Raw genomic sequence first — 23841 nt, 5'->3', positions numbered from 1 at the left:
CTGCTTGCAGTAGGACTTATTTCTTAATAGGCAGCTGTAGGGAGGTAATCTATCAGAGTTCCAGTTCTATATTGTGGTTTGGGGGCTATCTGTAAAATGTGTCACGGGTGGGGGGGATAGACAGGGAGTAAAAGAATTATGATTAAGAATGCCTTTAAAATGTGGCATATGTTACAAATGATCCCTTTTTCAGAGCTGCCCCCCGCCCCCAGCTGTGGGGTGCATGTGTTCTTTTTTCATAAAGTTTCTCCTGAAAGCCAGAATACAATACAGTGGAAGGGGCTACAACCATATGTTAATCAATGACATCTTCTCATGAAGCACAGCGCTTACATCAGGTGCAGGCAAAGAGCTTCTTTGGATCTCAGCCCGAGATTCCAGTGTATTAGACAGTTAAAACAGCAGCCTAATTAGATAAAATGCAAAATAGTTTTTAATTTATCAACATTTTGTTATATGTATAAATAAAATGCCATTACAGAAACACTGCTTTTAAGTCTCTTTCTTTGCTTAAATTAATTGTAATCCATTGTTAAAATTTATTGTTTAGTAGCCCCAGTTCACACAAGGATGGTCAGGCATTTTTGTTCCACTCTTTTATGTTGAGGTATGAAAAGGTTCAACTAGAGATCAAGAAGCAGCAACAAGACAGCAGCTCCACAGAGATCTGCTATGACAGATTTTCTATACTAGCTGCACAAAGAGACTGTACCTGGAAAAAGTTGCTATTATTTTTGTCTGTTTCAAAAGCTAGATGCTATGCATCTTACAGAATTAAATTTTCTCTTTTACTTTGTTTAAGTATTTCTTTGACATCATCAAATCTTTCCGCTTTATTTACATTATTTATCACCTGCCTTTCCCTCTGAGACTCAAGGCAGATTACTTAGTGCAAGGTAAGGCAGTCATAAGGCATAGCATAAGCAATGTAACAGAACTGAGATTGCAGAAAACTGAACAAAGCACAGCTATTAAACATACATGACATGTTAAACAAAGAGTAAATAGTATAAATAGAAATACAATGCAGTGAAAACAAAATAATGCATATAGCAACAGATAATATGTACCATACACTCTAGTAAAGTCTACATCCCCATTTCTTTGTTATAAAAAAGCCCTCCTGAACCGTTCCCCATTAAAGTAAATAAACTCCTTAGTTATTTTTTAGTTTTAAAAACACCTCTGATGCCATTTCGGTGGTTTAAGGACAAGGGAACATCATAATACGTGTACAGGCAGTGGTGTGTAGGGTAGTACCTACAGAAGGCCCTGCTCAGATGAACAAAATTGTCATGGTGGGGCTTTAGGAAGAGAGGCAGTCCTGCAGATATGAGCATCCAAGGCCATGAAGGACTTTATATGTGATGGCCAATACTTTAAATCCTATATATTCTGCTGAGAATAAACTGTGGCCAGCTAGCAATCAGAGGAAAGCGTGTAGATTTTCTCCACATCCCCCTGCCAATGGTTTCTGGAGCCAGAGGACCTAAAGACATACAGGTGGGGATGGGGCTGCAGCAAAAAAATGGGCAAAATTGCTCCCCACTTCTGTCTTCCACAACTGCAGTGTTCCTAACATGGGGAGGGGTGATTTCATCCCCTCCTCTCCCTGCAGCCCAACCCATAACCAAAGTGGCTTTTTTGTTCCCATGGTTCACAAATTATTTTTGTAGGGATCAAAGGGGACTGCTTCGTGGGCAGAAATGTAGGGAAAACCTGGATCCAGCAAAGCACTTTCCACTGATGGTTGGATCAAAGCTGGTATTTGAAGACTTGTAACTAACTGTAAAAAGAAGAGTAACAATGAAATTAATGTCCTTTCCATCAAAACCTCTGCAGTTTAAGGATAAATATATACAGATGCATGAAAATATATACAAAATACAATGCTTAATCATAAGCTTAAAATATTTTTCTGCTTCTCAATTTCTTCTGTCACTTATTGATCTACTCTAAAATTATTTCCTAGGAGGAAGCAGTACTTCCTAAAAAAAAAAATATTTTAAAGGTAACTGATCATCAATGGATTTCCATCTTTATTCCCCTTTTTTGGGTAGATGTTCATAAGAGTATTATTTACTTGTAACAGGTCAAGCTCTTCAAATTGCTTCTGAAAGAGGTAGTCAGTACAACAACTTGACAAACACTAGTGCTGCCTTAGTGCAGATGGCTTTCTGCTGGGTTAGGAGGATTCAGTGCACTGGAAGAAGAGGCTGTAATCCATGGACATTTATGCAGAAATAAAATCTGGTTAGTTTTTAAGGTGCCACTAAACTCTTTTTTAGTTTTGTTGCAAGAGACTAGCATGGCTACTGCTCTGGAATTCTGTGGTATGAGAGAAGGCTGAAAGCAAAAAAACATTCTGCTCCTTTACAAAGATCTACAAGACTTAAATCCATGTAGCACAATTTAGGAGTGGTGTGCTAGTAAAGTGAACACTTACACTGAAAACAGACTGTTAAGCATGCTAGACATTTATATAGTCACTAGAGTTCATTCGTTGTCTGTCCTTGAATTAATGCAGCTGAAATATTGGTCTTTGATAGCCAACATGCCTTGTGTTCTGTGTACTGGTTTGCATCACCTTTGTCCTTGCTGCAAGAAAACATGGGGAGAGAAAGCACTCTTCACACTGAGCGTGTCTCCACTTGATGAATGACGGGAAGCCACTTTCCCTCCTGTCAACAATGTCTCTGCTTCTTTGATTTCCATGGCTCTCTTATAAAGCTCAGCAGCTTTCTCAAAATCTCCTCCTTCATAGCTTTGAGAAAAAGGAATGAGGGTTTAACAAATACAAGTTCTAAGAAACAAGCACCTCAGCATAATGACCTGAAGGCTCTTTTCTAGATGAAAGAATGCCTTGTGCATAAGCCTTCATCTATACTCTCAAGTAGAGATGGGCACAAACCAGAAAAAAAATGAACCCTGCAGTTCATGGTTCGTTGCATTTCACGAACCACGAACTTTCACAAATCAGCCCTGGTTCGCGAACCGGTTCATTTGATTCATGAAAATGTCACATCCAGGTCAGCAAATCGCCACTTCCAGGCTGTCTGCAGTAACAACTCCAAAAACGAACCAAACAAACCAGCCTAAAGTTCATGGCGGTTCATCAGAAATGGGCTCTGATGAACCGCCAGTTCGCGAACCACGAACCGACCCGGTTTGTGCCAAACTTTGGTTCATGCCCATCTCTACTCTCAAGTAATATAGCCTAGTTATAGGTCTGATTCCTCAGTGAGATCATTATCATGATCTGTTTGCTTTTCAAAAAATACCCTTTTGAGTTCTTTCCCACTTCCCAAACTTCCTAGCTGCATTTTAAAAAATCACCTTTTGTGAGGCTTTACTGTTATTTGGACTAACTGAAAAGAAGATGCTGTTAAAGAGCACAAGCTCAGTTTTCCAGTGTGTATTCGCTTTTCTGGAAATGGTTCTAGAAGACCCCCAAAGCAAACAAACATGTATGCTGAAGGTTTTCATACCAATTCACCAAATCAAAAGATGCAATTACTTCTTTGTATAAAGGAAAACCCCATGAACATTTACCATGGACATTAATGAAAGTAGGACCAACCCTTTCCCTTCCCTTTGGTTCGGAGGTATGTGAACAGAACAGAACTTCTGCTTCCATTGCAAAACTTCTCCCATCCACTTTAATGGCGATAGCAAATGCGTGCAGTTTGACTTGCTTCCTCAGGTAAAAGGAACGGGTAGCCTATGTTGATGCTGAAGCACAGTATTCAGATGAGGGGTTGGACTGAGATGTAATTTCCTGTGATGGAAGGGTTTTCCATCAGCAGCTTGGGACTTTCTCACCTTCATCCTGCTGCAGCCCAAAATGCTTACTGAAATGCTGTTTTCAGGGGATTGGGAACAACATAAAGGGTAAATTGGGGGTATCCATTGGAAAAGAGGAAGCAGGTGAAAATTACCCCTACAGAAATCTACCTCTGTATCCAGACCATAGCCTGCACATATCAACTTCAATACCATAAGAGCCTGCTTGCGGGGAGAGCAGATTATAAATCAAATCAAATAAACAAAATCAGTCAAAGTTACCTCAACACTGCCAAATTTTTTAACGTTTCTCCCACACGAGGATGCATACGTCCAAAGCTGTCTTCATATATCTTCAAGGCCCGTTCATAAAGAGGCAAAGCTTCAAGATGTTTTTTCTAGAGATGGCATAAAAAAGAAATGCTTTAATAGGAATAATAGTAGTTATAAAACATTTATACTAAAACATTTATACTAAAAATACCCCTTAGATTTGAGTCAACATTGAAAGCTGCCTTAAGAATCTGAATATCTGATTTATGTTTCCATCTGTATATTCTAATTTTGTTGAAATTTTTGAAAAGTCTACGTGTGAGAAGATAAACTATTCCTGTGTTTGTGCAAGGTACTATAAAAACCACTGATCTGAAAGATGTGATGATGTTCATAAATCAAGCATTGCTACCAAATAAAAAAAAAGTATGCAAAGCAATAAGCTTAATTTCATCAAGAGAGGCCAGAACATAAAAAGCACGATAGTCTAAATACTGAAGAAGAGAAGTATTATGTTCTCATAAATCTGTTTGAATATGTATCAATGGAATTTTCTGATAAGCAATATTTATTTTGGCAAAAGGATGCCAAGCAGCACACGTCCCTGCTCCAGGTCTCTTGCTTATACTGTGACATGAACAAGATAAAAAACAGCAGGAGGCTCTTGCTGCTTCGGATCCAGTTCACCTTCCAGCAAGTGCAGAAGGGGTGGGAGAGATCGGTATAGTGTTGTTACTGTTGATAAGTAAACACAGCATAGACAGTCTTGCTGTTTCTTATCCAAACCTCTCAGCACTGGTGAAATAAATCCCTGTCTCTCCCTAAAACCATCGGTGGATGCCAATAAACTGAAACAAAATTTGTGGACTTCTGATAGTGACTTTCCCTAATGAAACCTGGAGATTTTCAGTATGAAAGATTAATGCTGGCAGGTTTCTCTAAAAATGTCTACAAGAGAAAAGCAGGCAGAAGCTAAACTATAAATTATTGTCAGTTTATTGATACTGTGCAGTGCTAGAGCTCCTCCATATGTTTCCAATCCATCTGAAGATAAGAAACATACCTTAACCCTGCCTATTTCAGGTTAATGATGTTGAAACTCTTTTCCTGATAGGCTTACTCTATGCTGAGCTGTAGAATATTCTGAGATACATCTAGTTATCTGTGAGTATCCTATGTGGGGGGGGGGGGAGGTAGGCGAGAAAAGACCTTACCATTTGGCAATAAAGAACAGCCAAGTTTACCAAAGCAGTAGCCACACTTGGGTGCTTTGGACCAAAAGATTTTTGCCGAATTTCAACAGCTAACTCATACAGAGGAACGGCTTTGTCAAGCTTTCCCTAGGAAACAAAACAAACATGAACCATTCATACAAGACACAGGCTTGCTTTGGACAATCAATGCAGCACACTCAGTTGCACACTGTGTGTAGGAGGAAGAGGCAATTTCCATTGATTCCCCACACACACACACACAGTGGGGACCTTATGCCTCGGTGACTGTGTGTGGCATTTTAGAAGTGTGGTGGGCTACAACAGAAGAGGGAGGTAGGAAAGTCTTGTTCTCATTGGATATGAGACAATGTTTTAGATAGGACCTTTGTAAAACGTAAAACAAGGAAGTAGGAAAATTTGTACAAATTACACCAACCCTTACCATCTTCTTGTAGAGCACAGCAAGGTGTTTCACCGTGTAAGCTAAAGAAGGATGGTCAGGGGCCAAAGCTCTCTTGCGGATGCTCAGTGCCTTTTCATAAAGCTCCTCTGCTTTATCATACTGCTTCTTCTCATTGTAAAGAGCTGCTAGATTATTCAAAGACTGGGCACAGTCTGGGTGATCAGACCCAAGAACCCGTTCTCGCATTTCCAAGGAGCGTTTCAAGAAAAGTTCTGCTGTCCTGTAAGCAGATCACATCACAATATATCTCTACATGTCAGCACAACTTTTCAAAAATTCCACACAATACCTGCTCAGATAGAAATCTGTTTTAATGGAAATAGTTTCCTGTCATGAAACTAGAAATTAATACTACCAATAATTTTGTTCAAGTCAGACTACATGTGGCAGTCACATGTTGGTAACTGTCCCATTCCCAATTTCAGCTGTTTTGCAAAATGCAGCCATAGAGATTGCAGTTTTTCAAGAAAGACCAGGGAAAGGGTGTTTTCTTAGTTATTTCTCCTTTTGTAGTTCCCCCTTCCCTCCAAACATCCACGAAAATAAGGATTTCCCATGGGATGAAAAGCACCATGGTGGGGATTTTTTTTACCAACAACACCACCTATAGGTAAGGATTACTACCCCTGCGGTTGCATTTTGAGAAATAAAAGAACTTTAATTGGGCAGAAGTGACTGAGCATCATGTGTAATTTGGCAGATACCTGCAAATTTGACATTGATCCAAAGACAGGCTAAATGATTAGGTTACATCATGTTAAAACTGGAGAAAATAATGACTAATGCTAACGACAAGGCTAGTCACAGTTTTCCAAAAGATCTTTATGGCCTTTGCTCTATGAGTGCTGGGATGCAGCATAATTGCATTTTAGAACCACTTCTTAGAGGTGGAAAAAGAGCCAGAATTATTTTTTGTATTGCACATTGCAGCTAGGCATCTGATTTGTTTTGTTGATTCTTGGCTTCTTATCGCAAGAAGGAAACCATGTTTGCAGTGGCAGGTTCATGTACAAGATCTTGCTCTCAGCATGAACAATCCCCACTGTGAGAGACACAAGTCTTGCATATGTAGACACAGCATGTGCAACAAGCAACCCAAGAAACTGCAGTTCTTATAACTTCTGAACTCCTTATTCCAGCAGATAGACGAGACAGTTATCGCGATGCAGAAAATATGTCACCAAACCTAAGAGGCCAGTTCTGTTAAGTACCACATGGATCAGAATCACGCTGTCCGCACTTTGAAGAAGGTCATATGCATGCAGAGCACAATGCTCTCAAAATAAGGGAGAGGGGCAATAGAGAGAGTATTGATTAAGCCCATGAATGCAGGCCTCTCTTCCAACATGGTCCTTATTACGTGGCTATTAATAAGCAGCTCTGGATCACAGTGGGACCTGCATACTGTAACTAAAGCTCTGTTTTGCAACCATGGACCATGACTTACTCAAGATTATTTTGAAGGTAGTAGAGAACACCAAGCTCATTGAGAGTTCGAGCATTGTCCGATGTGTCTTTCCCCAGCGTGAGCTCCTCTAGCTGCAGGGCTCGTTGGCGAAGAAGAGCAAATCCATACTACCGAAGGGAACAAAGGGAAAGCTCATTTCCTTGACAGTCTGTGTTTAGGATTAATGTGTAAGACCGCATCGGAAAGCATTCCTATAGGCGACGCCCAACCATTATTACTTTCTAAATGAAAAACAGAAATTTGCTAGAGCCAGTGTGCACATTACCTTAGAACATGGCAAGCTGTGTCTGTGCCAATTCTCCTAGATCAAATAAGAGTCTCAAGGACAATTGGCTGTAAAAATAATGCTGAATAGATACTACTTCATTCACATATCATATCATTTTACCTTATACCAAAAATTACTAGAATAACCTTCTACCCGAATCACCGCCCCTTCTATTACTGTTTTCTGCCAGCAGGTGACGACTTTTTAGTTTTGTCTTGCATTTCTTCCGTGATCGCTCCTCCCTGTCTTACACATTTTAACTTGCTGTATTTTGTTTTATGTACATATTTTTAGCTTTTGTTTTTAATTGTTTTTATGATGTATTTTATTATGCTTGTTTTTACCGTTATTCACTTTGGTGGCCCTGACTGGACAGAATGTTTCTAATACATACACACTGTATCCAAAGTCTTCTCAGCCCTGCTTTCAGAGTTTTCTTATAAATGGAGAAGCTGGGGATTGAGCCTGGGATCTTCTGCATGTGCAATGCATGTTCTAGCACTGAGTCATGACTCATAGCTTGTCCCAAATTTGCTAAAACATATTGTTCAGGAGGGCATTTTTATAAAATGAACAAGACTCTACCATTAATGTCTGTGAAAATTAGGTGGTTTTTCTTTATTCTTGCATTCTTTGTTGTATGAATTATACTGTTTTTATGGTATTGTCTTATAATTCTGTAATCTGCCTTGAGTCTCAGTGTGAAAGATGGACTACAAATGAAGTATGTAAATAAACATAATGAACAAGAGAGAACTTTGAAATGGGATTGTAGAGCAGCAAGAGGTTTCTGAGGAAATAACCCTCTCCAATAAAGAAATACAAAGAAATTAGTGAGGTAAATGAAGCATATACTCATTCTTTGAAAAAAAGCAAAAAAACCCTCTAATAATGAAGTAAAAGGGGTTGTACAATGTACAAAAAGAGACATTGGTAGACATTTACACATAATAATTACATACATGTTTATATTTCTTTCACAAGGCTGTAAAAGTTGTTCAAAAAGAAGTAAAATAGGGGGAGTGAAGCTATGATCACAAACAAATCAGTGGTAAAATACAGGAATAGTGTGGATAGCATCAGATTCTGCTAATTTTCAAAAACAGATCATGCAAAAAACACTTATGTAGATTTAATCAAGTGTTGTATAATTTCCTGTTCTTTTCTAACTTGTCCTGCTGGTCTTCTCTTTGTCTTATATGCCTGAATCGAAACACCATCCTTGTTTTCCCTAAACACTTACAAACCCTCTGTGGGGATTCTCAGATCCATAAAGTGAATGAACTTAACACTGACTAAAGTACCATTCCATTTGGAAAAAAACCCCTGATTTTGTTTGTATAAGCTATCATTTTTTTTAAAGAATGGGTCACATGATGAAAGTAAAAGTACTAGAAATATATTTACCAGGCTGCCTTTCCGCCTCACAGCTTTTTGTTGAATTTTGAATGATTTTTTCCTTAGATGTTCAGCTTGTTCATACCTGAAATGAATGGTGCAAATTAAATTAGTCACATTGTCAGGAGTTCAATAGAACTTTTAACATGGGCGTATAGTCTTTCTATCCCACCATGCTTATGAGGATTCTGGATTTCTTAGGCTAAAATTTTATGAAAAGGCCCATTCAGGACTGGTCCATGCATTGATGAGAGAGGCACACAGGGATAGTTTCAGGGTCATGTCCAACCATCACACACATGGCTTTCAGCACATACATGTTCACAACTGCCTTCAATGTCATTTCCTTCTATTGCTTTTAGAAGTGGATCACAGATGAACACACCCATACACCCCAGATATCCAGGTCATGCATGAATTCCTAAACACAGTCTCACATGGGTGCAATTATCTCATGCATGCCATTACTGGGAGCATAAATGTCTGATCTGGCCCTTAAATACAAGCATCAGTAACACTAAAAGAGAACAATCCTGCAAAACGTTATTACAACATACCTCTTGCCCTGACTCATATGAGACAACCGGGGTGGTATTGTGGTTAGAGTATTGAACTAGGACAGGGGAAAGCAATGTTTAAATTCATATTCGGGACAAAAAATTGAGAGAAAAAACCCAACCTGATAAAGAAGTCAGGAACCAACAGAGACTAGCGCAGGAACACACACTTGGAATGCAACTCTGGCTCGGGACAGAATGCTAGTTGAGCACCACCTCTGTGGAGTAAGGCCACCCATTAGATATTAACAACAAGTGACTTATATTGGGGGCTACAGATGTTCCATATTTAAACTACCTGGTCTGAACCAGCAACATTTTATATTTATGAGCCATAATTTTTATGTGTGTGTAATAATAAATTAGACCGCTGAGGAAGGCCAAAAAGCGTTTGGTCTCTGTATATGTGCAATCAATTTTGTGACTTGGTTCTTTTATATGTGCCAACAATTTTGTGACTCTGTGTAACTGATGTTACTAGGTCTCTAGGTTTTAACTTTGTTCCATAGTTTTTAATCGTTTATGCATGGGGCAATAAATAATTATATTTCTTTTATATTTTCTTGGCCACTCAACCTTGTTGGTTCCTAAATCCATATTCAGCCATGAAATCTCATTGGGTGTTCTTGAGCCAATCAGCCTACCAACAACCCTGTGAGGTAGGTTAGGTAGAAACAGAATGGCTGGCTCAAGAATAACCAGTAAGAGGAGATTTGAACTCGTCTCCCCAGTTCTAGTCAAAATCCACTTCTATCCTACCTCTCCATAATTTTCCTTAATAAATAAGAATTATTTAAAACCATTTTAAACACCATCATAATAATTTGCCCCACCCAAAGTGCTCCACGTATTGAGGAGGAACTTTATCCCCAACTTAAGGAATCCAACAACCTCCCTCTCCAAGCCTCCCTGTGTCTCCAAACACAATTTCCTTGCCCCACAAATTTTCAAGCAAACTGCTCATGAATTACTCTATCTCCCAAAGCAATTTTCTTGATAAAACTAAAGGGGAAATTGCCCTTTATTTACTTGTTCTGTTTCTGGTACAATGTTGCAAGAGCATCAAGTTCACGAGCAACCCTGAGATGTTCAGTTCCATAAGCATTTTCAGAGATTTCAAGAGCCTGTTTGTATAACTGCTCAGCGTTACCAAACTTCTTCCACTGCACATAAACTCCTGCTAATTGATGGAGAGATTGGGCTACTCTAGGATGGTCTGGATCAAGGGCTGTCTCTCGAATCTCCAGGGAGCGCTGCAAAGGAGCAATAGCCTATAAAAGAAATGAGGAGGGGAATCAGTTAAAAAAAATCATGAATCACAGGAAATGGGAAAATTCTGTGTCAGAAACCATGAAGAAACCAAACTGGACTTCATGTTCTCATACCATAGAGAAGACCACTCATGAGGACACACATATTCCTTCCTCTAAACACTGAAGCTTTTCAGTACATTGTCTGTGTTTGATCCAGCCAGATTTTTCATTCAATCTTAATCAAATCCCCTCCATACTACATGGGAGGGGCTGTAGATTACTTGGCAGAACATCTTTGCATGCTGAAGGTCCCAGGTCCAATCCTTGGAAGCACCAGTTGAAAAAAGGGATCCGGAAGCAGGTGTTTTGAAAGGCCTCTATTTGCGACCCTGGAGTGCTGCTGCCAGTCAAAATAGACAACACTGACTTCGATAGACCAATGGTCTGACTCAGTCTAAGGCAGCTTCATGTGTTTAAACCCCCCATCCCCCATGATGTTTGTATATGCAGGTCCCATGATTCTCAGCACAGCCTTTTTGGGTGGTCAAAGATGATGTCTCCTTGCTTAGAAAAACTAGTTGGATCCAACCCTGTGCATTACTTCAAATCAATCTCCACAAAAAGGAAGGGGAGTCTAATGATTTTTTAATAGCTGAAAATGAAAACTGGTTGTGTGCAAGGTGCTATGTAAAGACTTCCGCACATCCTTCATCTTGTGCAGGTACTCACCTGACTGAGAAGGCCCAGATCCTTAAGAAACCGTCCCAGAGTCTCATAAAGATCAGCTAGAGAGATCATATTTTCCTCTCTTTCACAACTTTTCTCATACAGCTTCAGAGAGCTAAAATACTCTGCTGCCATTGAGTTCTTATCTTTCCCCAGAAGCTGCCAATAGCTCAACAGTTCTGCAAAATGGCCCCTGTATACAACAAAAACAATGGACAAGGAGTACCAAGGCCTGCTTGTGGGGAGGGCGGAATATAAATATGATAAAATAAAAATAAAAAAAATAAAAAAGGAACAAATCCTAACATAAAAAAATTCAAACACAATTGGAGCAAGCATTACTACCTCACTGGAGAAAGAAGCTCCTACTAACTATATTATATCAGACATCTCCTGGCAATTATGAACCCAGATCCAAAAAAACTACATGGTACTCTCCACTTCTTATGAACAGCCTTGCAAGTTTCACAAGTAGTGGCCAGTACAATACAAGTAATTTTTTTAGCTTTTTCCTTAAGAATTGTTTGACATGAGACAGACTAGTGGAAAGTTTCAAGTGGGTAACCGTGTTGGTCTTGCAGTAGAACAGTAAGATTAGAATCCAGTGGCACCTTCAAAATCGACAAGATTTCTTGGGTATAGGCTTTTGAGAGTCAAAGCTAACTTTGTCAGCTATGTGATGAAGTATCTGACAAAGGGAACTTTGACTCTCATAAAGTTTATACCTTAAAAATCTCATTGGTCTTGAAGGTGCTACTGGACTCAAATCTTGCTCTGACTAGCAGGAAGTATTCTTCAGTATTTATAGATTCTCAGCCTGAAGCACTGAGGTAAAAACTTTCATAAAGTAGCTTAGCTCAACCCTTCTATTTGAATATGTATCTCCCCAGCTCCTCCTCACAGGCAGAACCTCATGTAAACTATCTTATAGTGCTAGTTGGAAATATACAGTACCATTACCCCTGCAACTTGCTCTGAGCAAGTGAAGTACAAAAATAATAGTTATGTACAGGGCTCATTTCGAGGGGGAACGCACAGGAACGCACTTCCGGCAGTTCCAAAAGAGGTCATATGTCAGGTGGCCCCACCCACCAGACTCTCAGCCATTTTGGGCCCTTCAGCCTGGATTGGGGCTGAAGCGGCCAGGATTGGGCCTCTGACGGGTGGTGGATCACTCTCCCACTCAGCAGCGGGAGAGTGCTGAGTGGGAGAGTGATCATTTTGGGCCCCTTTTCGGCCCTGAATGGCCAGGATTGGATCCAAAGCAGCCAGGATAGGTGATGTCAGGGGGTGTGGCATATGCAAATCAGTTATGCTAATGACACACTTCCGGTGATGGCAAGGGGTGTGATATATGCTAATGAGTTATGCTAATGAGTTCCTCCAGCTCTTTTTCCACAAAATGACCCCTGGTTATGTAACTGTATAAATCAGTGTTTGCCTCTAATATACAAATGTTCTTGCATCTCTGTGATTTTTGTTTGTGATTCCACCAAAAACCAGATTCATAAGCTCACTTAGAAACTAACACTTGCAGAAAGCCGGAATGTGCAAACAAAGCCATAGTCAATGACTTTTCATACCTTTTATAAAGATTCTGGGATACAAAGAGATTCAAGAGGCACTTTTGTAACTTCTGCTTGTCACCTTGCTGCTGGAACAGCCAGGGGAGTTCATCTGCACTTCTCCAAGTCACTCTCTCTTGACTGACAGCCAATTTGGTACCAAACCAAAAAAAAAAGCGGTGGGGGGAGTGATTAGGTTCTCTACAGTGAAGTTCTGGAGCTTAATCTGCAAAATGCCTTAGTTGCACAATACCCATTTAATCAGCGTAGTTACAGCACAAAATATTTTAGGAATCCAACTACATGCAAACTATCACATACAATTGAACATCTTCTATGTATTTTGGCATTTTGTTCTATAGCAATGAAGGCAAGAAAGAGCATTTGTCACATGCAGGCTAGATCATTTGAAATATGCTCCAATGGTTTTAGATCTGGGGGAGAAAGGTGGTGTCTGAGTCCAAATTTCTTCCAGCCATGATAAATCTCAGGGAAGTTATGCAAAATGACATTATTTAAAATAGCCCGAGTTCTGCACCCATGAGCCATACTAACCTATCAAACATAGGCATTTAACAATGAAGTCAGTGGGCTGTACGGTCATGATTCAAAGACTACAACACTAAGTCATGGCTTTGACATGTGAATGAGCCATCAAAGAGAACCAATACTGCCAGTTTTTCAGGGTGACCTTGAGTTCTAGTATTATGGGAGGGGGCTTTATATGCATATATAAAGAGTATATATACATTAGGAGAGTGTACCAGAAAGGAAGAGGTTGAATTTATCTCTTGTCCCTGGTGACAAAAATAACCTGGACCCAGCCCTGACATAATAACTAGGTTCATGGCTGAGGTGAAATTTGAAAGGAGGTCTTCCTGATTCACAATATCTTTGCAGCTATAAGAAAAATACAATAGCTGTTATAATTATGTATAAGTAATATTGGTTATATTATTTGCTTTTCTCACATCCTGGAAAATTTACCTTAGCTGCTTGGTGAAGTAGTCAATCAGTTTTTTTCTGCAAGCATCAAAAGCATTGTGATCTTCTTCCATAAATTCCAGCTTTACTGTTTCCCAAGCCTAAAAAAGGACAGTATTTGTATAGATTATTTATAACCTTTTCAAACTAGTATGTCAGGAACGGATGGTCTATGAGTCACACTAGACAAGAAACAAAAGAAAATACAAGGTACTGCAATACACAACTTGAGGCCTTGGGCTAGCAAAGCAAGTATCCAATGAGGAATTCAACCTGAAAACCTGTGAAAAAAATTATGTAGGAGTATTGTTACCTAGCTCGGTTCAGCCTTCATGCCAAACCATGGCATCACACTGTATAAAAGACTCTTTAAGGACTCTTCTTGAGTCTTTTTTACATTATTCCTCTTCTTGCTGCCTTCTTCTGAGCTACGTAATCAGTGGCTTTTGGTACCAGAGTGAAGGATTCCACAAACAAAGGTCCTTAAAAGCTTGTTTACATTGTATCTTACAGCATTTGGCATTACATGTGAACTTTGCCTGTGTGTATGCATGAGCACATGTGCCATTTCCCACCCATATTGTACAAGATTCAAGTCCAGTAGCGTCTTCAAGGCTAACAAGATTACCTGAGGGAGCTTTGACTCTCTAAAGCTTATACCCTGGAAATCTTGCTGGTCTTGGAGCTACCTGGACTCGAATCTTGCTCTTCTACTTCAGATAAACATGGTTACCCATCTGAAATCACCCATATTGTGACAACGCAATTTCTCTTCCTCAGGAGCACAAACTGTACATTGTAAGAAGTGGCACAGATCTGAACAGATGCTGTAGAACTCTATTTGAAAATAAGCAGAAACTGGCAGAGGACCAGTTCAACAATATTGAGGCAGAGAATCTTACCTGTAGATGACGAAACTTCAATAAGCCACAGCCGTATGTTAAAAAGCACATCTTATACAGACTGTGAACTACAGAGGCTAACACTGCCCAGGAGAGCTCAGGGCAGAGTTCTATCAGTTCCGATTCGCTTACTCCATTGTGGCTGATGCTGATGAGGCAAAGAATCTGCACAACAAATACACAGGAGGGAAATTACCATATCACCAATTCCTTACTTAATCTGCCTTGTGAACTTTGAGACAAACACTGGCCACTAAGAATACGATTAATAAGAAGAGCTACAACAAAATATGTTGGTACTTCAAGACAAAACTACATGTTCTAATATTCTTTTCCTTGCGGGGGTCTCTCTTCAACCCTCCTCCCCCCAAAGTGCCTAAAGGACACTGGAATCTTGAATAAAGTTCTGGCCAGGAGCAGAGAGTAGCATAATTCTCAGTCTACCAGGATACATCTCCAAGAGCACATGCAGGAAGATTTGAGGCATATTTCTAGGATTATTGTTGTAACAGAAAAGGAAATTATGATATAAGCTACATGTACTTTTTGAACGTAACCATTTTCCTTTGAGAACTGGAAATAGGATAGGGATGATATACACTAAGCAAAACACCCCTATCAGTTCAAGAAATGGCACCAGTAGCACATTAAAACTTCTTGCTCACTGTTCTCCCCAAAATGATTCAGTGGTTAAAAAAATAAAATCTAAATTGCAACCTACCTACCAATTTTATTAAATTCCAACAAACTTTTCCATACCAGTTGACACATTTTTATCCCCGCCTTCCTCCAAGGAGCCCAGGACAGTGTTTGTGGTTCTCCTCTCCCCCATTTCAGTCTCACAATAACCTTGTGAGGTATAGACTGAGACAGAGTGTGTGTGATTGCCCCAAGGTCAACTAATGAACATTATGGCTGAGTGGGGATCTTAGGCCTCCCCAGTCAGAGTCCAGCATTTTTACCACGGCACAACACACTGCCTCTTTCAGCTTCAACTCGCTCAGGCACTTTTGATGGACTCGGAACCATAGGATGGAAATTTGAAATACACACTGAAATATGATTCAGTTTGTTCATTTATGGCCAAAGTGGACAAACTTGAGGACAGCTGTGTTAAAAAAAATAAGCTAAGGACAGGGTTTTTTAGTTGGTTAGCACATCAGCAGTTCTGTCAGTTTGTCCTGCCCTGTCCTTGGGATGCCTGGCCCATAAAGTGGCTTCTAAAACAGAAGCGTATGGGGAAAGAAGTTCATTAGCGATTGCTTCTTGCAACTGGTGCTACTTATGAGAGAGGAAGGAGCGGGAGATGAGGGCAGAGGGAACAGTGGGAGCAGCAACAATGACAGCGATCTTTTCAAGGCATCCTCTCCTGACCAATTCTACCTTTACCTGAAGTGAAAGGAGAAAGGCTTGCATAGCAATGCTGCCCTCTCAGGGCTGATGTGGTAGTTTAGCACTGCCTGGCACTTGCCAGGGTCTCAGGAGGTCCCAATGCAGCTGCAGTCATCTTCTCCTTTTCTTCCCCCTGTGACTCTACTAGACAGTGTGGGGTTGGCAGAAGCTCTCTTGCTCATCTTGCCTATCTGAACAAGTGGCTGGCACCCAAGAGAAGGGTAGCTGAGTGAATAGTGACTAATGCTCCTGTCAGCAGCCAGCATGGCATCTCCACTCAGGCTCTTGGTAAGCGGACATGCCAACAAGAGATGCTGCCTACTTTTTGAATGAACAATGACATAGGGGTAACTAGCAAGCAGATGAAGTGGTGCTCATGCAAGTAACAAAAGAAGAAGAAGAAGAATCTCAAAACAAAACACTGTAACATTCCCCCTCCCACCTCAAAAACACACACACGCACACGTTACTATAAAGAACCAAGCAATGAAAAAGCTTTCAAAGAGCCAAAGACGTGGTGTGGGGAGAGAAATGTATACAGTCTTCACTTCAGCACAGAAGAAAATCAGAAACTATTGAAAAATTACCAGTTATAGCTTTTTAGGTCTGACTACAGTTGAAAATACCTACAATAGAAATATGCACCACAGTAAATTTTCCAGCTTATTAAAGTATATTACAAAGATATTTTATCAGAAGAAAGGAGGCGCATTGCAGCAGCAGTGGAATTTAGGCGGCCACATGAGAGCTGTAAAATCAGTCTAGATTTGATTAGTTTGCAAAACATTCCTACATTATACTACCCCACCCCATTTTTTAAATGTCATGCATTGGCAAGCATTGCAGCTGTTATCAGAGGTTCATATTAACCAGCCTAAATTAAACTCTGACAAAAGTCAGGCTTGATCATTTTGCCACAGAAACTGAAAATGTTTTGTGTGTTGTTTTAAACTGGTCTGTCTTCCATTATCATTGTAAAGCTTTTAGATTTTGGAGGGAAGCACTGTATAAATAAAACATTGTTATTAAGCATGCATCTTTCTGTAACCACAGAGACAGAGAACCCAATGTGTGCCTTTTTATATAGGGTCTATGATGTGTTTATTCCACCTGTGGCAATCATCCCCCAAATCCCACCTATCCTCCAGAGCTCTGAACCAACCCTTGGGATTTAAGCCTTGTGTAAATCCAAGTAACAGCCAGCCAATCAGAAACCTTGGAACTCCACTGGATGGGAGGGGGTAAACCAGCCTCAGCTTAAGAAGGGAAAAGAGATCTTTTCCCCTCAGACAGGGATTTGGCAGCTCTAGATAAGAGCCTCATCTTGGACTATTTTTATTTGGCTTTTAGTTAGGATTTGGGTCAAATTACAGAGGAAAACTTGTTATAGTGAAACAGACACTCTGTTAAAGGCCTATCAAATCTAACTTTTGTGTACAGGTTCTATGAATAGGGGCTCTGTGAGGTAAAGAAGCAACCTGGAGCCTGAGTAGTAAGCCTGTCAGCTGTGGTAAAAAAAAGCTAGTTGAGCCTTGAACACTGAGGAAACCTATTTGAAGAAAAAGGAATCAGTGTTTTTGCATTTGGTAAATAAGGCTCAGTTCATCATGTTAGCTCATCAGGGCTGGGGGACGCATAACCTCTGGGGAGTGAAGCTGAGAGCCAGTTGTACATTCCATACTGATTATTCCACATGAAACCTTCAACTGGTTATACACCTTATTTTCTGTAAAATAAATGTTTGTTCTTCAGTTCCATCTGCATCTGGTCAGTCAAGTCAAAATAGCAGTGAAGGGGTTATATTTATGTCACAATTAAATATCATATACCCTTTTAGAATCACTTACAGAACCTTTTAGGTAACACAGATTACATGCTACTAATCAGTCAAAAAACTTTTGTGTCTCCCCTTTTTACTGAGGGGGTTTAAACAAAATAAAAGAAGCCAGAGTGTGGGATTTGCACAGCCACATTCCAGAAGGCAATTACTTGAGACAGCTCCCTCGTCTCTTTCTTCTCAGCCCCCATCTCATATATGCTGCATCACAACATAAAAGCGGTGATAGTGCAGCCACTACCCACTCTTCCTCCAAGGAGCTCATGGTGGTGTACATGGTTCTTTCTTCCTTCATTTTATCCTCACAACAACCCTGTCAAGTAGGTTATGCTAAGGGTAACTGGCCCTGAGTCACCCAGTAAGCGTCATGCTGGATTGTTCAAAGACCTCGTCTATCTGCTACAATACACTGGATTTCACACAAGATGTCTCTCAGGGAAGTCTATGGAGGTAACGTTCACTATCACACTGCACATGGAACCTGTACATGGAGACTGTTTCCAAATTTAGAGTGTGCTGGTTAGACTTCAGCTAGAAGCTTATTAGCTATTTACCAGTCTGACATTTTTACTTGATTTATGAAAATTTCTACCCATGAATGTAAACAAATTCCTCGCAACAGCTCCATCAGGCTTCATACTTGCCTCTTTCAAGAGGCCTTGGTCTTTCTCGCTTTTCAAAGATTCATGAATGGATTTCAGAACTAGCTTGTACAGCGACACCGTATCTTGGCACAGGAGACACTTTTGCAAGATTAAGTCAATATTTTCTGCACTTCCAGCGCTGTGGGATGAAAACCCAAAAGGATTTAAAAGCTTGAAATGTCACCTGAAGCTAAGCATTTAAAACAACAATGGATGATGACTGCCTTTATTTACTATTCACTTCAGGAACTGCTCAGCCACTAGCACATTTAAAGACCAAATTTATTAACACTTGAAAACAACTGCTGATGTATGCAAAATGTGGGGTAAAGGAGATGAAAACAAGAACATGACATTTAGGCAACTGTGAGGCATGTTTCTTATAAAACCCCTGGGCCTTAACATTTTATGCAGCACATGAAGTGCAAAAGCCTCCACTTAAAACAAATCCTGCAAAATAGGAGACAGTTTAAATATTTAATAAGGGAATTAAAGTTACTAGCACAAAAGTGCTTTGAGCAAGGTAAGCATAGCTTTTGCTCAAACTGAGCGAGTCCCAGTTTATATTACTGTCTAAACAAAAACACTTGATAAATTTTGTGTGGTGAATGTTTTATAAGTTTGATCCACGAGCCTTGTTGCTGACTGCTAAGAGCAGTTCTATTACGGCTGCTGTACCAGTATATGGGCATAACTTATGGAGTTTGATTTGGTATCTCCCTAGTGATGTAGACCTGCTGTAGATTGTTAGGCAGACAGTAGCTACCACCACCAAAATGCACCATGGTGGTGTCATGCAGCTGGCCTGTGCGGGGGCAAAAAGGAGGCTGGATTAGGGACATAGAAAATGTTGTTTTAGAGATAGTGTTGTTGTTGTTGTAGCTTTTTTGTTTACAGGTATGGGGAGTAATTCAGATCCCATTAAAGCCAATGGCAAAACTCACTTTGATTTTTAAGGATCTGGATTCCACCATCACGTCCCGTGCAAATATCACCATTTGAGGCTCACATCTGGCAGAATGGTTCTGTGGAATCCTATGCAACGTATACATATAGCTGCTCTTATCTGACTACAGCTTCCACTTTAAATGTTAGGATTCATGGGAGTGGAAAATAACATCAGAAGTGGCCCTCACCTAAGCAGCGTGCTGAAGGCCCTCAATTAGTCAAACATAGGCAGAGCTGTAGCCTTCAGTGGGGTTAGAAGGGTGTAACTCTGCTTAGGAGTGTATTGTATGACACCAGCATATTATAGTAATCATTTTTCCACAGAAGCACTGTAGGGTGGAAAGCTTTAGCTTTTTAATCCATAATAGATATTTGCAAATAAAGCACACGCAAAGGGCTAAAATGTGTGGTTTTTTGAACTTACCCAGCCACCATTCTACTCAACAGCGTGACGTACAGAGCATTGCAAGTTGTACTAGAATGACAGTGTTTCTCAAGCTTCTTCTCCTAGAATGTGAAATAAAATATTTAACAGAGTGGAAAACTGTCCACAAAATATATGGGCTGAAATAGAACAACACAGTGAAGAACATTATAAGAGGGGTATGAAATGCCTTCACAATCATGCAATGCACAGGAGAGTATTTCAACGCTATTTATTATACAAGACAGACAAGATCAGGCAACATTATTCCAGAAGACATGAAGTCAGATAACAGGAAAAAAAACAATGAGAACCTTTAAAACAAAAGGCAAACAACACAATATAAATATAAATATATATTCATAAAATGTGTGATAACATAAATGACAATAAAATGTGAAATAACCCTATAATTCCAGAATAATCTTGAAATTGACATCAATGAATTAACAATAAATAAGAGTAAAAGATATTGACATTTATACACAGAATTACAGCAAAGAAAAGAACTTAGATATCCACACTATACAAAAAGGACTATGTCTCATGTATAACTCAATACAATATTCTTCAGTTTGCACAACCAAATACCATTGTATCTCTAAATAACGCATTATTTGGAGATAAGATACTTCATCTTTCAAATTATTTTGAAGATAAAGAGTCTATTTATTCAGTTAAACTTGGTCTCATTATGGGAGCCTGAGAATGTCCAGAATGAAAGCTACCTACCTGCTCTTTCGTCAGCTTCAGACTTGCCGAGCTGCATTCTTTATTAATGAGAGAGTTCACATCCTTTATACTTAATGGATCAAGATGAAGAGTTGGCCATAGCCTTTCCAGTGAGAGAGTGAGAAATTATTTTTATAGCTAGTATGTATAAAATGCAGCCTTGAATACAATAGAATTTTTTAAAAATCCTTAATGCAGAACTAACAGTGCAATCCTAAGAAGAGTTACCTCAGTCTAAGCCCATTGAATTCAATGGGCTTAGACTGGAGTAACTCTGCTTAGGATTGCACTGTTAGAAGCCTATATTCTTGTTCTGAATGGTAACTCCTTTAAGCAATACTAGGGCAGACTGCGTGTCGATTTGAACATGAACTAAAGGATAATGTAGAATACAATATGCAGTATAACCTAGCAGCAATCAACAACTCATTTGAGATTAACAGAAACATTTCAGTGCCAAGACATGTAAAGTCTTCTCATGCTGTACCCACATAAGGAATTCCCTCTCTCCAGAACAGGGCATTTCCATACTCACAATGAGAAGCTCCTGGATATGTACAGAGCTCCAAGCACATCTCTGGAACAGAGAGCATGCCTCAAACTTTTGCAAGTGTTTTCCTCTAAGTGAAGGACTCTCTGGACTACCTATACCCAACATTTTCAGTACCATTCTTATGCTTTTCTAAGTCAATTAAAGTAAAAGTTCTTAGAAGCCCGTAGTTCTGTTTAGAACTGCACTGCCTCACAACATATAGTAGTTGCTCATTCAGTGCAACCCCAAAGTCTTCCTTTGAGAAATACTCCCTTTTAAAGGAGACCCCATTTTCCATGCACTTCAACCACAATATATCATTCTTGTGAGAATGAAGTCCTTTCTCCAGCTAGCAGGGCTGCTGCATTTTGGAATGCTGCAAGGAACACAGTTGTGTAGTTGTTGTAGGTACCTACTGCACAATGCCCATGTCATCAATGATGAGGGACTACAAGGCCCATCTCTCTAATATCTATGCATCTTATGGAGTCATTTTTATTATGCCTTTAAATTTCTTTTAAATACTTGTAGTGAATGTACATTCCCTGCTGTACCATTATAATGGTCAGATATTACAAGTTGTTGTTGTTTTTTAAAGACAAAGACTGCTGTCTCTCATTCCAGGATGAAACTGAGAAATATTAGAGGCAACTTTGACAGGCCTACTCATAGAAGCAGATCTATAGCCATCTTTTGCTTCTTCCTTCTTAAAAGCTAGTTGCTGAAGCTCTTCTGTAGTAGATAGCTGGCTAGTTAGAATGAATTCACACAGAAAATTGTATCACTTAGGCAAGGTCAGATGGTCTAGAAGAAAGTCCTGTTCCAGAGAAAGATAAGTTAACATATCCAGGCTTGGGAAAGTCTTGGGGAGGCTAAGACAAAGGGAATTTAGGGCACTTATCACTCATAACAGAACAAGAGAGCTAAGCTGCATTCCCCTCAGTAACCTGGAAACCTAGACAGGGGTGGGAAAAACCAGCCCCTTAGGTGACGTAGACAGATGGAAGGATACTGGGAAAGTATAATAGATAGCCCACAGATGGGGCTTTTTGAACTTCCATGAACTTCTCTTCATTGATCTACTCTACATACTAGCTAGCTTTGCATGAAGCCACTCTGTGTGTATTTTGTATACACTGTGATCAGCATGGATGAGATTCTCCAAAACAATCCCAGAAGTGCAGATGGGCTCTTGCGTATGTCTCCTGAGCAGAATGAGTGTGTTTGGATGGTAAATACTGTTGGTCTGATCAGTCTGTCTGTTCTGCATACCCTGCATTCCATAAATATTGTTAAATTTTAAGACATATGTCAAGAAGTCCTCCTCGTATACACAGAGAACCAAAAGACCTGCTACCTCAGCTCAGCAATGTTTGATTACTCTTGCACGGTTGGTGAGTGGTATAAGGTCAGGGTGAGTTATAATAAGAATCTTCCCCCATAAATTTAATTTCTAGCAAAGGGGAAACTTCTTGATTAAATTGACAAAAGGAAAGGGAAGGTTTTCACTTCCTGAGATTGAAACACTTGAACACAAGACACAGCCTTATAGTGAATCAGACCCCTGGACCATCAAGGTAAATATTATCTACTTGGACTGGCAGCATCTCCCCAGGGTTTCAGGTAGAGGTCATTTACATCACCCGCCACCTGATCCCTTTAACTGGAAATGTAATTGAACCAGGGACCTTCTGCAGCAAAGCAGATGCTCTATCACTAAGCCAAGGCCCCTCCCCACTTCAGGATGCAGGTGGGAGATGGAGTGCCTGAAGGCTACCCCACGTCAAAAATTTCCATGCATATCAAATGCTTGCAAGGAAGAATTTTAGTCTAGCCTTTTCATGAAAGAATCACTTTACAGACGCAAGCCAATTTTACATTCTCCTGCTTGCATTTCGAAACGTTACAGTCCACACATTTCTGAACTGATTAACAGAACTTTTCCAGTTCAGTTTACATCTCCCAACTGTATTTTGAAAAGGCAGCATGACTCCTCCCACACTGCTATCCTCCCTGCCAGTCATTGAGACAGAATATCACACTATAGATAATTGGGTGAATTCTTTCCAGCAGCAGAGCTGTGCTAGATGGGGAATTTGTCTGCCTCCCCCCATTCCCACTGCAACCCGCTCTAGTCTCCAAAATCATGCCTCCTGGGAAAAGCATAGGGGTCTCCAGTCGGAGAAGAGAACCATCGGTAATAACTCACCCTTCTACAAATGGAAAGAGAAGCTAAGATCCAACTCTGTATGGGGATAGAGTGAATATAATGCTACAGATCAATCTCACAGACTATTAAGTATTTTGTGGTCCTCTCTTAATGTGTTTTCTAAGCCTGCATCCTTATCAGACTTTACAGAATCTCCAAGTTAAACTCACCTCCATGCTTGGGGACACGTTTCAACATTCACAGACACTACAACCCTGACGTTCACTGGCAGGGGGTCGATCAGCCACTTCATGTGCTTTTCAGCTTGC

The 23841-nt window shown here is 40.0% G+C and overlaps 1 protein-coding gene across 3 annotated transcripts in view; it reads right to left on the bottom strand.

The window, feature by feature from the left end:
• Positions 1–319: 319 nt before the first annotated feature.
• The window catches only part of NPHP3 (nephrocystin 3), a 46599-nt gene continuing 23077 nt past the window's right edge, over positions 320–23841 (bottom strand). The window contains exons 13-28 of one of the 3 annotated variants that reach the window (XR_008597828.1): positions 23743–23840; positions 20832–20934; positions 20100–20182; positions 18728–18866; positions 14855–15019; positions 13956–14053; positions 12987–13109; positions 11407–11596; positions 10454–10695; positions 8877–8952; positions 7181–7308; positions 5713–5953; positions 5271–5396; positions 4066–4181; positions 2447–2764; positions 320–1786 (exon numbers count right to left, since the gene is read on the bottom strand). Coding sequence is in view for 2 of the 3 variants with exons in the window: in XM_054991258.1 (XP_054847233.1) it covers positions 1783–1786; positions 2588–2764; positions 4066–4181; positions 5271–5396; positions 5713–5953; positions 7181–7308; positions 8877–8952; positions 10454–10695; positions 11407–11596; positions 12987–13109; positions 13956–14053; positions 14855–15019; positions 18728–18866; positions 20100–20182; positions 20832–20934; positions 23743–23840 (2109 nt within the window). In the remaining variant the exon portion in view is untranslated. The other 2 variants (XM_054991258.1, XM_054991260.1) reach the window with 2 other exon arrangements.

Source organism: Eublepharis macularius, chromosome 11, assembly GCF_028583425.1.
Source record: "Eublepharis macularius isolate TG4126 chromosome 11, MPM_Emac_v1.0, whole genome shotgun sequence".
Lineage (NCBI taxonomy): Eukaryota > Metazoa > Chordata > Lepidosauria > Squamata > Eublepharidae > Eublepharis > Eublepharis macularius.
The sequence above is the reverse complement of the archived record's forward strand: the minus strand, read 5'-3'. Positions and strand labels throughout refer to the sequence as shown.